Genomic DNA, 14,666 nt, shown 5'->3' with positions numbered 1-14,666 from the left:
TAAATACTACAAGGTACAAACTAACTTAATTAAATGCTTACTAAACAGTTTACCATACAACAGGATAAAAATAAATGGAATAAATGACACTAACATGCATTCCGAGAGTTTCTGTTGAAAATAAAACGACCACCTCTCGACTGGTCCACTGCGCGCTTCCCTGTCATTCCCGAAGCAGACCAGCAACACAGTAAGAGCCATAAACAACCGTGAAATGATCAGCGATAGAAGTATTAAAAAAATAATGCAAATCTGAAATCTGTAACATCTTCGCAAACAGAATGGGGCCACGTATATAACGCGAGCTGATCTCTGGGACTGCACGGATTCTTCCTAACATCCCACTATATTCTTCACTATGCATAAGCGGATCTATCATTGTAATATTTGTAATATTTATATAGAAATAATGGAAAAGTATCCCATGCATTCAACATTGTGAAACTACAGTACACACTAGCTGAGTACATACAACACTGCATTGGAAATACATGTGTAAAATCTGGCTGTCCTTGAACTCGCTCAGTCTCTCTGGTCTAAAGTTCAGCGGGACGATGGTGTCTTATGCAATATGCAGCCGTTGCAGCATTCTCTGTTGTAGTTTTCTTCTGATCACGAATCACGATCAAACCAACAACAACGTCGGCGCTATTGAAACCAGAAAACACGATAAGGCCAAAAATGCCGCCAAATACCAGAAACGCGCGCACGTCGAGACTGTATAAAACGAACCGCGGTTTGAAATTTATATTTTTTTCTGTACGTACTGCGTTGCAGACAGATTTATATTTAATATAATATTGTTCGTTTTATTTAAATATTGCCAGTATGTACAGCAGCAACGTCTGTATGTATGCAACTGTGAACTGTCACTAAAAATTATCTAAAAAACGTTAAAATGGCTCGGTACCGAATACCGATTAATGTTACGATTAATTATCTATTTATCTTTAGTTGTTCCCGGTCTGGTAATACGTACAGTAACACAGTACGTACTGAACTTGCAGTTTCGAAAGTGATCGCTTGAAATTTTAAACAGCTGAAAGTTGTAAACAGCCAGGCCCCTTATCAGTTGCATAAATCGACAACCGATGATGTAATACTGCACCAAAGGTCGTTACCACGGCAGTACCGCTTGTACGTACGAGAACGTACAATCGCTGATACTTTGATAAGAAGCCGATAACAATCAGTACAGACTTGTACTGCACTACGTACGTCCGTAGTACTTGATGGAAGATCCAAGTACGCCGTACACCGTACCAGGTTGCACCGTCGAAGATTTTTCTAAAGCCTTCGCTCGTCCGCTGAACGGGTGTGACTCACTGTTATGCCCGGTCCATGAAGAAGCCGGACTGCTTCTTGGCAGTCACGCCAAAAATGATCGCCGCAAATTTTCCAAGTTGACGGAGTTTAACGGCGTGGAACGCTCACTCCACGTGTTTCGTTGTTGAATGTTGACCGTTTGCGTTTTGTTAGTATTTTTCGTTACAAAGTTTATTTCGTTTCCCGTGTTGTTTGGGTTCTTCCTGGGAATTTTGATTACTTTTTCTTGAAATCTCGTAGCCACACGCGCCAAGACAGGTACTGATACAGAACGAGCGCGTGTGCACAGTTCCGAGCCGTTAACTTCAGCCAGACTCGTTGCGATCGCTGCTCAGCGTTATTTGATGTTATCCACAGCAGCTGCCCGTTTATTCCTTTTTTTCCCAACTTGAAGTAACATTTAGGCGCATGAGACTATCTTAAAATCCCGCGTATGTCAGCATAAACGTCGGTTGTCGGGAATTTCCCATTTTGCTGACATTTCTTCAGCGCGACGACCTTGACCTACTTTCTACCATTTCTGCTTTTTTCCTTCACAGAATCGTCAGCATGGCGTCCTTCTCCAGCGCCTACTACACCGGCGCGCCGCTTATCCGTCCGACCACCTACACGGAGACGCGGGCCATCCCGCGTCCCCGCTACCAGCAGCGCAATAAACTCTTCCACACGGCCCTGTGCTACAGTGGCGAGCAATGTACGGACGCCAACTGCCAGTACGCGCACACGGCCAACGAGCTGAAGCCGCGCCGTCGTAATCCGCGCTACAAAACCGAACCCTGCAAGACGGTGCTGGACTTCAAGATCTGCCAGTTCGGGGAGAAATGCCACTTTAAGCACCCGTGGGATAAGTGGCCGCAGCTGGACGAGGAGTGGATGAAGTGGGCGGGACAGGCGGAGCAGCGCTACGGCAGTGTGCAGGCGGCCTTTCGGGTGGTGAACCGTGCGGAATGCCTGGCGCAGCGCCGACGCCAACTGGATGCCACCGTTGGAAAGACCGTCGATTTCTTCTCGCAGGTATGTACTGTACTTTTATGCAGTCGATACAACGTTCAGACATGATGCTGTATTTTTGTTAATCTAATGTTAATAAATTTTCTCCTAATATACTGTATTTCTGTAAATATAATTAACATTTAACATCATAAGAAAATTACGGCTTTTTTTATCGGCGTATTTATTCAGCCGATGGCCATTATCTTTACCACGTTTTTTGGATTTTTTGTCTGAAGATAACCTGGTGTTGATAATACATTAAAATGGCCGTTTACCCAGATAATCGCGCATGAAAACCGGAGCGTTGTTTGTTTACCGATGTGCATTTTCTGAATTTTCTTCATAGTTTAACTGCCAATAATTTCTTGCTCAAAACGCCGTATAATTGCGTATTGATTAACTGATAGTGCTGTATTGATTAACTAACTAATAGATTAACTAATAAAACATACATTGGTATCCCAAATTATTCAGAATTGTTTACTTGTATTCGCACATGGAAGAAATGTGCTGATGAGATCTTCAGATTAAACGCGAACTGTTGTTTAATAATTATGCAGTTTGACGTAGATACGTACTCGAATAGAGAAATTGGTACTGCTGATCTGTACGCTGTGCAGTATGCATAAAGTAACTCCGGTTGTGCGCGAAAATTTTTGGACTTTTAAGAAAGTTATTTCATTTAATCTGCGCTTTAAATCGATCCACTTATGTTGGCTATGTGAATAAGAGAAAATGTAAGCTTTTATAAATAATAAACCTATACATACAAGTATGTTTATACGATTTTCCTTTACGTTTTTTGAATGAGTAGTGCACAGCATACTGCGAGTAGGTATACTTACAAGTTACAGGTTAGCAGCATAGCTTGTTGGAAATTCTTTATGCTGGTTTAATTATTGGTATTTGGTCGTAGAATCGCGATGACGGGTTTGATCAGGGATTCCTCGGAAACGGTGCGGAAGTGGATGGATTTTTCTCTGGCGGCGTATGTACAGTGGATTACTTGTATCTGTATAAAACGCCTTTATCTTTATTGATGTTTTACGCTTATCTGTCCTGTCTGTTGCAGAGTTCCAACTTTCTTACCACTTGCCAAATGTTGGCGCAGGTAGCTGAAATGGAGCACAAGTGCATTCGTTCGGGAGTGCCGTTCGTTCTGGGTGTGGAATCGTCAGTGCAGGGCACTTTTCACGCTGGCCGTGAGCGTGCGGATTCGGGCTATTCCATCTGTTCGGACTTATCATCGAACGGTACGTAACGAATTTCTTATTAGCAGAAAATGTCGTGCATCCTGTGCATTTGCCAAATGAATGCTTCTTCTGTAACGTAATAATTTTTCAAATTTAGCTAAGTTTCTAATTAGTTTTCTGGCGCGTCATTGTTTTTGGTATTTTTTGCTGATTAAGCGGACTGGTTACCTGCCTGCGTTTACCAGAATTAATGTTTTTCTTAAATAAACAAGTATTTTCAAATTTATTTAAAATAATAATAATTTTCTGGTTCGGCATGTTTTCCGATAAACGAGACAAGTTTACGTGCGTGCGTTGTTTTTACCGAATAATTATTTTCTAAAAGAAATAACGTTTCAAATTCTCAGTATCTGCGGTATTTTGAAATTTTCTGAAAATTTTGTAGTGCGTAATTTGGGCTTGTAGTTGTGGGTAATATTTTCTGATAAATGAGGCTGGTATTGTACACGTAATATCTGTACATGGATAAATACACGCCTAATATTTTCCGTTTTCTTCAGCAGGAGGGCTGGGAACATTCGGCACGGTGTTTAATGAAGCGGGCAGCTTTGAGGGACTCGGATACGTCGGCGGCGGCGGTTGGAGCTACTTGCGAGAGAATTTCGGTGGCCGTCAGTGATGAAAATTGTGGTCATGCATGTTGGATGCAGTGTTACGTTAGTATTACTTTGATGGGTATCTCACCTTCCTCCTTGGCTTCCGCACGTCGCCATTATGATGTTGGTATTTCCTTAGTATTGTATCTCAGTATTGATCTTATTCCTTTCAAGTATCTCAACATTTTATATCATATATGTACATACAGTATTTTTATATAGTTTCTTTTGTTGTATTCCACCTGCAGTCCTCTCCTCGTCTCAGGAATGTGTGGTAGTTGATTATTGCAGTTTAAAATATTGTTGCTCTTTTGTTACTTTGTCCGATTTACTTGGATCTTGGTTTATACCAGAGTATATTGCGGTGATTACTGTGGTGGGATCTCTGTAGTGTGTGGATGTTTACGGTCTGTGTCTCGCTGAAATTTGAAGATGGAGGAATTATGAATTAAAGTGGTCAATAAGAAAAAAACTGCGACACACGGCAGTATTCTTTTACCGTACTGTGGTGGCCCCATGATCAGCGCATTTTCGTTATTCACTCTTTATCATTGCGGCATGGTCTTCTCTTTTTATGCATCCACTTTTGTTTATGCAGACAAAATAGTCCATACGAGCAGAGTATACAATAAACACCCGACACAATAACGGCCCGAGATACAGAATACCAACGTTTGCGAACGGTACAGTATCTATAGTTGCGAATTTTTTTAACATAGGTACGTGCAGGAAAATGTGCGCACGTGCCACGTACAAAGTTACGAATTTCATACCGCATACGTACTGTTAGCAAATATTAGTTCTAAAAAAATGGAATTTTGTTTTACGCATTTGCAATTCCATGTAATTCAATTAATTCCATTTGTAATTCCATGTAATTTATTGTATAGGTTTCACTTTCGTTGTAAACGTGGTAAATTTGTGCCTCCACAATTTTGAAATAATCAATTAGTAAAGGTGAATTCGGACTTCGGCGCAAGAATAATTCCCACAAGAAACACACTATACCGAAGCATCTGCATGAGGTGTACTACATAATTAACATAGTGCAGCTACACCGCATTATCTAAACTTTTGGAAGTTACCCGTGTTTTGTAGGTACTCGGTCTCCCATCTGTTATCAAAAGCGATTGTTATGGTGCAGTGGTACTAAATCAAAATAGAGCAATGGTGCTTTCGTATTTCCAGGTTGGGCGCTAATTTGAATGGAGCGATTGTTGGGAAAAGTGATTGCATGCGAGGTTACTTATCGCTGCACCCAAGACAATAAGACCCGAATGCCAAACAAATTTACGATGATGTTTACCACCGAAAGCAGCGTTGTTGTATATAAAAGGAATTTAACGAAAGCTCTGCCATTATACTCATTAGCATTACAATTATATTAAATTGGTGTACTTAACATTTTACCGGCTTTTGGTTACCTGTTCAAATAATTAATAATGTCTTTGCAGGGTGCTGTTCTTGTTATTGTAGTGGTGTGTGCGTTGTCACCCTTGACCTCGGCCTACTGGGGGGACGCTACGTGGTACAATACCGGCTTGGGCGCGTGTGGCTGGTGGAACAACAATGGTGAACTGGTGGCCGCGGTCAGTCACGTGGAATATGGATGGCAGGCCAATCCGAACACCGCGCCGGTCTGCGGCAAATGCGCCAATGTCCGCGCCGACTCCAACGGCAATCAAGTCAAGGTCAAGATTGTGGACAAGTGTATGGGCTGTAACAGTGGATCTATTGATTTGTCGCCTGCTGCCTTCGGACGACTGGCTAGTTTAGATGCTGGACGTATTAAAGTGTCATGGGATTATGTGTGGTGTTAAGGAAAGAATTAACCGTACATACCATACCAACAAGCTTATCGAGGTGGTGTGAGGGATATTGTATGTCCGGTGTACATAAAATAATAATAACCTGATGAATGAATTCTTGTACTGATTCTGTTATTTACTGCATTGTGATGATTTATGAGAAATTTTAAAAAAATTCTAGTCACCTTGATAACGCAAATAATGGGTTATAAAAACTTGTATACTGGAGTGGCCTTTATGTTGTTTTGTGACTATGTATGGAAGCACACTAGAAAAATGTTCTTGCTTTTTGCGGACACTGTGGGACCGAAGCGTTGCAGCACTTCTTGATTAAAGCAGGTTTTTGCTGATGCTAGCGCGATCTTATTTATTTTCTAAGGAAGAACACCACATTTGTAAATTGGATGCGATGAAGTAGAAAAAAACGCACATAAACGTCCACCGATCAAAATTAACCTTTCGGTGTTTGTACATTTTTTCAAACAATTTTTCGCGCACTTTTCAGTATTACGAAGTGTTTGTATCGGGATTGATTTTTTACTCAGCCGATTTTGCCGAATTGTGTAGTGGATGGTTTTTTCCAATTGTGGCTTTGCCGAATGCGTTTCCGTTACGCGTTGCGTTATCAATGTGACAATCATTGGAAGAATTGATTTTTATAATTTGAGAAAAAGGGGCAACTGAAACGACTGCTGCATGCCAGCTGTTGTTTCGAAAATTTTCGAAATTGCCGAGTGTGACGAATTTTCGATTTTGCCGAGTGTGACGTGATTGCGTCGCATAAACACAACTGAGTAAAACAGTACCTTTACTTCCGGTTGTTTTGTGATCCAGTGGGCGGTGACATGATGATGTTTGACACTTTGTAGCAGTTTCTTTATTTACGGAAGGCAAGGGGAAACGGGTGTGGTAACGAGGAGGGTGATGCACCCTTTCCCGGGAGGCTTTACGCACGTCGCCTTGCATTAGCAAAGCGGATATTAATTAGCAAAGACGTTCTTCGGTACACTACAGTAAGGGCTGTAAGGCCCAAAAAACAACCAAAATTTACGTAAGCAAAACTGGGACAGTTGTGATATAGTTCATGCACCTACGGCAGATTATGCGATTTTACCAGCATAGTACGGCCAGATAGCACAATAAATTTGTAATGATCTCCGCGGCCAGTTTTTCAAGACATAAGTTACAAATCGATGCCCATAATATAACACCACACCCATCAACAGCGTCATTGGCGATGTTGGTATTGCTGTTTTTTACAGGCATTTGCTTAGTTCGCATATTGCTGCTGACAAACATAACCGACAATAATATTTAGCTGCATCTGCTAAATTCATGTACGTACGTAAGTAGTGCTTATAATATTGTAAGACAGCTTTCGGCAAGTAGAAAATAAGTTACTGAATAAATTTCGAGTGCTACAGCCGGAAGTTGCTACAGTACTTAACGTACATGCTACTTTAGCATTCCGATCCGCTCACTGTACATTGACGTGTGCGGTATTAAGCAACCCAGCCACATTTTCCAGTAACCATTAGCCAACGGTTTACTGCTGGGTGATGTTGAACAGATAAACAAACTGCGGACGGCTCCGAAGGATTTCCTTATTGGCATGTCTGCATGCAACCGTCCCAATTCAATGGAACCCCCGTACTCCCATAGTCTCATTCCAAACTGGGATAATGCGCACTGATACAAATAACTAGTACTAACATAGGGATGCCACCATACTACTGGTCTTTCACAATGTACAGATCCCGGAACATCAAGCCCGTTTTTAATCAAGGTACATGCGGCGGCACCATTGTTCTCCGCACGCCAGCTGCTTTTTATGTCACTCAAAAGTCAAAAATAAAAGCAGACGGTTGTTGTTTTGGCATCCTCGTATTGTTTATATTCCCAGCTCGTGTTGTCATATGTCACAGTGCACGGAGTCGCACCGCGCTAGTGTTTCGTCGTACCGACTCGGCCTGGTTTGGTAATAACTTCCTCGAAGTTTAACTCTGCAACGGAGTTATGGGAATTATCGGAGTAGGTCATTATTATTATTCTGGTAACTGTTGAACCAGAACTGCAGTTCAGAAACAATTTTTCTGCCTTGAATAATTTTATTATTGCTCATAATACGCTTTCCCTATATTTCTGCCTGGATTCCTACGGTGACCTTTGCTATTATTATTCAAGCTCGACCATGGGGATACAAGTCATCGTTTAACTTGTGCTTTAGAAATTATGTTTGTCTGTTTTGAAAGACTTATGCAATGCCGGAAGCGCTGACGAAAGCATGCAGTACAGATACTGGAACGGTAACACCCACGCATACTCCACAGCAGGATTTCCCTTTGACGTTGTACACGTTTATTTAATGAAGCATTTCAGCAGAAACCTTGCGGAATAATCTGTTGCCGTTTTGAAAACGTGATCAAAAATTAACCGCGTCGCGTTCTATCAAACATAATTCCCGCTCGATGTCGTTTAGTTTTGCCTTCCGCAATATATTATAACTTCATTGTGGAATCAATATACGCAGGGATATTGACCACGTTTATAGGTTATTGTGATGACTTAACAGTTGGAGAACCGGCGCACTGTGTGTATTTTTACATCTCAGATATCACAGTGCGTATCGACGGATTCCAACTCCTTTTATAGCTGCAATAGCATTTTCTTACAGACTGACGCAAAACTAGACAAGACGGTTTCCAAGTATGCACCTTAACGGTCAATTAGTGCTCAAAAAGGTGATTTCTAGAATACAGATATACCTTTTGGGGAGGAATAATTTGGAATGTCAGTCAACGGTAATCAGGCAATAACGGCTATTCCACTTGACCAGAAGCTTTCCAATTTTTCTAAGAATTAGAAAGGATAGTGTAGCATCGACTATAGAAGACCGGCGTCGAGAGTGTTTCAGGTAATCGACAGCCAGCTGGATCCCCGATTGACTGGCCAATCAGTACCCCCCCGATCATGGGCATCGATCGCCGGCCATATCGATTAGCAACTTGATTACGGCAATATCACGGTATAACGATGAGGAAATGTCATCAGGTGTGCCGGCATACATCGTGTTCACGGCCAGTTCACGTCACGTATAAAGCCTGACAAGTGCCTATTCGGCGTCTTATTCTGCTCTCCATCGTAGTCCGCGTGTATCATTCCGTTAATAAACCATCATCATCACTCTGTCTTTAGTGCATTCACCCATCTATCTTCCATAATTTGTTCCATGTGCGCTCGGACAGATTAGTTGCCCGGCAAAAAAATCACTGTGATGATGTATATTCCTCCGGAAATGTTAAACACCACCGTTCAGCGTAACGACTCCGGGCCGCAAAACCAATCAAACTCTTCCATACCCATCCCGATCGTGGCCAGATGGACCGTCCTCCCGGCACTGGAAGTTATCATCTGTATCTCGGGTTTGATCGGCAACTCCCTGGTTTTAGGGATTTTTATTAAACGCGGTATGTTAAAGCAGCCCTTCCACATCTACCTCGGCAATCTCCTCACGGCCAACATCATCTGGCTGATCTTCCAGATCCCGCTGGACGTCACCAACCAGATCTATCCGGTGTGGTTTTTGGGGAATGCGGCGTGTGCCATATACCAGTACGCTATCAATGTGCCGGGCGGGGTCACTACCAACACCCACCTCCTGATCGCGCTGAACCGCATCTGGGCGGTGCAATCACCGCTGACCTATGCCCACCATCACAGCCGCAGCTTCGCCCTGGGCGCCTGTATTGTCGTGTGGATTCTAGCGTACGGGATGGGCGTGCCCGGGATTGTCCTGCACGCCTACAACACCCCGGACTATCCGGATAATTGCCAGTTGAGTACTGCACCGGCAGTCAGTCAGTGGTTATTGACCATCCAGATTATTATCTACGACATCCCCAATGTGCTGATGTTGGCGTTCTATCCGTTCTTGGTGTGGAAACGCCAGCAGCGCAACCGGATTCGGCAGCAGCGCAAAGCCCCGACCAATACCAGTATTAACGCCATTGCCCAGCCGAGTAGTGTGGGCACCACCGCCGCGCCGTCCGATAAGAAGACCGGGCGGAGTTCGGAGAATTATAAGGGGTTTATTTTGTTGACGTTCCTGACGGCGGGTGTGATGCTCTGCTGGACACCGTGTAATGTTATATATACGGCAGGCGGCTTCATCGACGTCAGCACTTGGACGTTGTCGACGCAGATCAGTCTGTTCTTGTTTGATCTCCTGCCCGTGGTGGATCCCATCATGTTTGCTCTGATCTTTCTTACCAATAAAACGGGCGGCTCGGAGTGATTAAAGTATTAACGTTCACGGAATACGATTAATTCCGCGAAAACGTAAAGCGTGCAAATATTTATATCAAGTTAAATAAATGGGCATGCCGAAATCTTGTTTTTGTGCGGAAAATTGTACTAAATACATAGTTTTTGCATGTGATTCGATATATGGCAACTTATGCATCGATGATGTTGTTTTTCTATTACGATAACTGAAACTGGGCTGTTTGATGATATACTCGTATAAGTACATCGACCTTTTCGAGATTGTATAACCGTGTCCGTTTGTAGAAAGCATTAAAAAGCTTCGTTAATCGACGTTTAATCCAATATTCCAGTTTTAAAAAACCCTAAACTAAAGGCCAAACTTTTCACCGTCATCCCTTGTCACGCACAATTTACAAAGGGTAATTTAACAAGAAATGCGCGCCGCGGCTCGTGCCTTAATAGCTTCCGGTGCGGAGTACGGCTGGAGCAACCTGCTGGGAAGTTACCGTTGTTGCGAGATGTACACAGATTAGAAAGCTCCTGCCAATCAGCCATGCGGCAATTAAGAGCCGGTAAAAAAGGAGGGGAGACGATGAAAGGCTGGGTCTTTCATGCTGTATGTCCCGCAACTTCAGCACGGATCCCGTAACGTTAACTGAAAACGCCAATAACGGTTCGGAAGGCTGCACTCATTATGCGGCAGACTGGCAGAGTGATTTCAAGGGGTGGCCTTGCTGATTTTTGGAAATGGGCGCTTAGAATGACAGACGGATTGTGCGTGGTCCAACTTGTCATGTTCAACGACTGCGCTATTACGCCATTGTCACCGGTGCCGTGACGTCTGACTGAGTGTTGTCCGTTAAGAGCACTTAGTTTAACAATGAGTACACTAAAGGTGTAATGGATTTTTTTGGTTTAGCTTGTCTCGTTTGTGCGCTGAACACAGACAGTTGCAGCGTGAACCGAACGAAGAACATGGTAAATATTTTAACAACACGTAATTGACGCGACAGGCATTGTGTCAAATTCGTACAAGTCAGTTGGTATCAAGCTGTCTCGGCAAAATACTTTTGTAATGCTTTGTGTCAAGGTCACAATTCTAAAATTACGCAATATACATAGAAAAATGCCTTTACAGCACATTTTTTTTTCATTTCACGTATCTTTGTCACTTTATTTAGCGTATCTAATGAGAAAACAGTGAGAAATTGGGAATCGTGCCCTGGATTTTCTATTTACATTAGTTATGCCCTTTGGTGGCGCAAGCTCAAGCATAAGATGAATTAATGAAGCGAAAGTACGAGTACGATACATTTCTGTTCTTGTTTTCAGTTTGCTTCCAGTCCGTTTATCACGCTGTATTCAAAATTATTGCTATAAAAACAGCTATTTTTCTATTACTGCGTCATAAAGAGTAAACCAATGCTACGCTTAACCGAATTCTGCATGTCTTACTGTATGCATAACGCATATCCAACCAATTCATGCATATGACAACTTTTATACTTTTTATTTTGCATTATTCGTATTTCGAAGACAACTGAGTCCGCATGATTTATTTATCGTAACTTCTATATACTTATTACATTGTGAGCTCATAATACGGTAGTTCGTAATGCCAAAGTTCGGTACGAGTAAAATGTGGTTCTACCTACCCTCGTCACTTATTGAAAAATTCGAAATTAAAAACGATGGACGGCACAATTGTCGCTAGCGCTGTATTTCTTCAGCTAAATTACTAAGAACAAAGTTTTAAAAGTGTCTTTTATCATAAATAAAGCGGAATTAATAATCCAAATGGATCTGCATTATATTCAGATACACACTTGAGCATGCAAACTTCGCTTTGAGAACGCAAGATGTTTCATCACAAGTTTATGACTTTGAAAAGCATCTGCATTAAGCAAATTACAGCGAATTTGATAGCCTCGAAATTAAAGCATAAGCACTCGTCACGCCACGAATGCGTCCGTATTCGGTAATCCCAAGAGAAAAAGCTGTTCCTGGGAACGTTTGTCCGAAGAGTAGTATTTGACGGTAATCCAAAGGCCATATACTATTATTAACTAACAATAAGCAGGAAGAAGGGAATGTGTATACATAATATATGCATTTTTATAACTTTTATTAGTGATGTATTTCATCAGTATTCAACATCGGTACATCGGAATGAAACATCAACTTGCAAAATATCGTATCTTATTAAAGTCTGATCATCGCGGTGCATTCTAGTTATGACTGCGCGCTGCTACGATTGGATGCACTTACTCGTATTATGAAAGACAGCGCTGGATTGCCAGAACGGTAAGACGTACAGTATTCTTGAAATAGCATACTATAATATTATAATGACAAGAAAATATTGCAGAATTACGCAATTTTTGCTGATGTGACCTAATTTGTAGAACGCAGCGTTGTACCATAGGGAACTGAAATGTACCAGTTATTCAGTGCGCAAATAAGCCGTCATCATTGTACTGCTGAATGACGACAAATTATTGGTTTACTGTATTGTACATAAGTCCCGTGAAATTTTTGTCTTCTCAAAATAATAAGCTGTATTATCTGGAGTGCGTATGTTGGATGTACAACTCTGAGAACAGCAAATCCCTTTTGTCTGCTGGAGTGCGCATGAGCACGCACTCCGTACAAGTCCAAATAATTTACACATAAGCGCAGTTATAGTTACTGTACATCGTAGGCCGTAAGCTCGAACAATTTAAATTTTAAATTGACTTAAATACGCAATTAATTATTTTCTCATATACTTCATTTTTTGATATGCTTTTGATAATGCTCGAATAATTTAAATTCTAAATTGCCTTAAATGCGTAAGTAATTAATTATTTCTTCATGTATCTAGACGATTCACGTGATTGCTATAATTGCTATTGTGTTCAGTGGAATGGTTGACCAATCAGAAGATGAACTAATAAATACGCCATTAATTAACAACAAGACGTACGTACTACTACCCGTATAGTCGCTTAAGTGAAACACTATGTTAAGTGAATAGGCGATGGTCGTTTAAGTGAAACACCCGAAATATTTCATTCCACAAACCGATTTCCTTCTGGTTTTCTTCTTTACCCGATAGAGCTAGGCGTGCTCTTCACATAGTACTTGAAATTATTTAAAAAACTTGAATCGTTTTCTTGCAATTGCGTCGGTAAAAAAACAGTGACGAAACGCTTAAGCCACGCCACCCGAGCCACTGCACTACGCCATGATAATTACAGTCACTGCCTCACACGTGCGGCTGCGCCACCCCTATGAAGACTGCATATGTACACAATACTTAAATACGAAGACAGTGTTGCGCCAGAGCAGCTAATTCAATAAAATTTTTATTGTACTTATAAAATCCTGAATCAACGGCAACAAAAAAACTTCTGCGAGTAAAACAAATCACCGGTTAGTTGGATCGCAGGTTAATATTAAAAAATCACAGGTTAGTGAACACAGGCTAAAAATTCATAACAGGGAAAGACGGCGGGCGGTGATTAACGGGACTTCTTTGGTTTGGATTTTGGTGCTGCTTTTTTTCTTCTTGGCTCTTTCGGACAGCGAAAGCGAAAGCCCTTTTTCTTTCACGTCAGAACAAGCTGATATTAAACGTTTATCCATATTACTGTTTATCATTCAGTATCACACTCCAGAAAGCATAATTTTAAGAAATAAAGAAATAACTCGCATTAGAAACAAACAAATCTGAACTAAATAGCGCAGCCGCACATGTGAGGTAGTGACTGTAATTATCATGGCGTAGTGCAGTGGCTCGGGTGGCGTGGCTTAAGCGTTTCGTCACTGTTTTTTTACCGACGCAATTGCAAGAAAACGATTCAAGTTTTTTAAATAACTTCAAGTACTATGTGAAGAGCACGCCTAGCTCTATCGGGTAAAGAAGAAAACCAGAAGGAAATCGGTTTGTGGAATGAAATATTTCGGGTGTTTCACTTAAACGACCATCGCCTATTCACTTAACATAGTGTTTCACTTAAGCGACTATACGGGTAGTACTGCACCTCAATAACGAGCGTCGGGAATATTGTGCGTTGTAGTATTATCATAATAAAGTCTGAAAAATATTCTTTGCATGTGCAGATTAATCGAACAAGCCAGTATTAGTGCCTGTGCTCAGCAGGCTGGTAAGTACCGAAGCTGCAATAATAAATAGGCATGCACAAAAATGATTTCAACATATTCCAATTTTTTTCAAATAAGCTGCAAAACATTTAGAGGCAGCAATGCAGTTCATATAAGAGCTCCTAATATTATGGTTGCATATTCGTAATGAGGAATTCCGAGGCACTGTTTATCAACAAATTGCAGCATATTTCACAACCTTGCCGACAGCATTGAAAACAATTTATCGTTACATCCGTAAAACTCTCGCGGCCAAAGGTCAATGCACTGTTTCCAGG

At 41.6% G+C, this 14,666-nt stretch overlaps 3 protein-coding genes across 6 annotated transcripts; all 3 read left to right on the top strand.

The window, feature by feature from the left end:
* The first annotated feature begins 1,315 nt into the window (after window positions 1-1,315).
* On the top strand, window positions 1,316-4,634 carry LOC129592297 (uncharacterized). Of its 4 annotated transcripts, none has more exons than XM_055488319.1 (5): window positions 1,316-1,719; window positions 1,866-2,340; window positions 3,236-3,307; window positions 3,392-3,572; window positions 4,073-4,634. In XM_055488319.1, exons 2-5 carry the CDS (start codon window positions 1,876-1,878, stop codon window positions 4,189-4,191), a joined length of 837 nt encoding a protein of 278 aa, XP_055344294.1. In that variant the 5' UTR covers window positions 1,316-1,719; window positions 1,866-1,875; the 3' UTR covers window positions 4,192-4,634. The 4 variants fall into 4 exon arrangements, with proteins under 4 accessions (XP_055344294.1, XP_055344286.1, XP_055344302.1 ...); XM_055488311.1 differs by having other exon boundaries at window positions 1,316-1,757; XM_055488327.1 differs by having other exon boundaries at window positions 1,317-1,584; window positions 4,076-4,634.
* An 888-nt stretch (window positions 4,635-5,522) lies between these two features.
* Window positions 5,523-6,326, top strand: LOC129592321 (uncharacterized). Its single transcript, XM_055488336.1, has one exon. It carries the CDS (start codon window positions 5,611-5,613, stop codon window positions 5,986-5,988), a length of 378 nt encoding a protein of 125 aa, XP_055344311.1. The 5' UTR covers window positions 5,523-5,610; the 3' UTR covers window positions 5,989-6,326.
* Window positions 6,327-8,973: 2,647 nt separating this feature from the next.
* Window positions 8,974-10,487, top strand: LOC129597516 (alpha-2B adrenergic receptor-like). The gene has a single exon (XM_055495099.1). It carries the CDS (start codon window positions 9,251-9,253, stop codon window positions 10,268-10,270), a length of 1,020 nt encoding a protein of 339 aa, XP_055351074.1. The 5' UTR covers window positions 8,974-9,250; the 3' UTR covers window positions 10,271-10,487.
* The last annotated feature ends 4,179 nt before the right edge of the window (window positions 10,488-14,666 follow it).

The sequence above is a fragment of the Paramacrobiotus metropolitanus genome, unplaced genomic scaffold (assembly GCF_019649055.1).
Source record: "Paramacrobiotus metropolitanus isolate TYO unplaced genomic scaffold, Prichtersi_v1.0 Parri_scaffold0000003, whole genome shotgun sequence".
Taxonomy (NCBI): domain Eukaryota; kingdom Metazoa; phylum Tardigrada; class Eutardigrada; order Parachela; family Macrobiotidae; genus Paramacrobiotus; species Paramacrobiotus metropolitanus.
The sequence above is the reverse complement of the archived record's forward strand: the minus strand, read 5'-3'. Positions and strand labels throughout refer to the sequence as shown.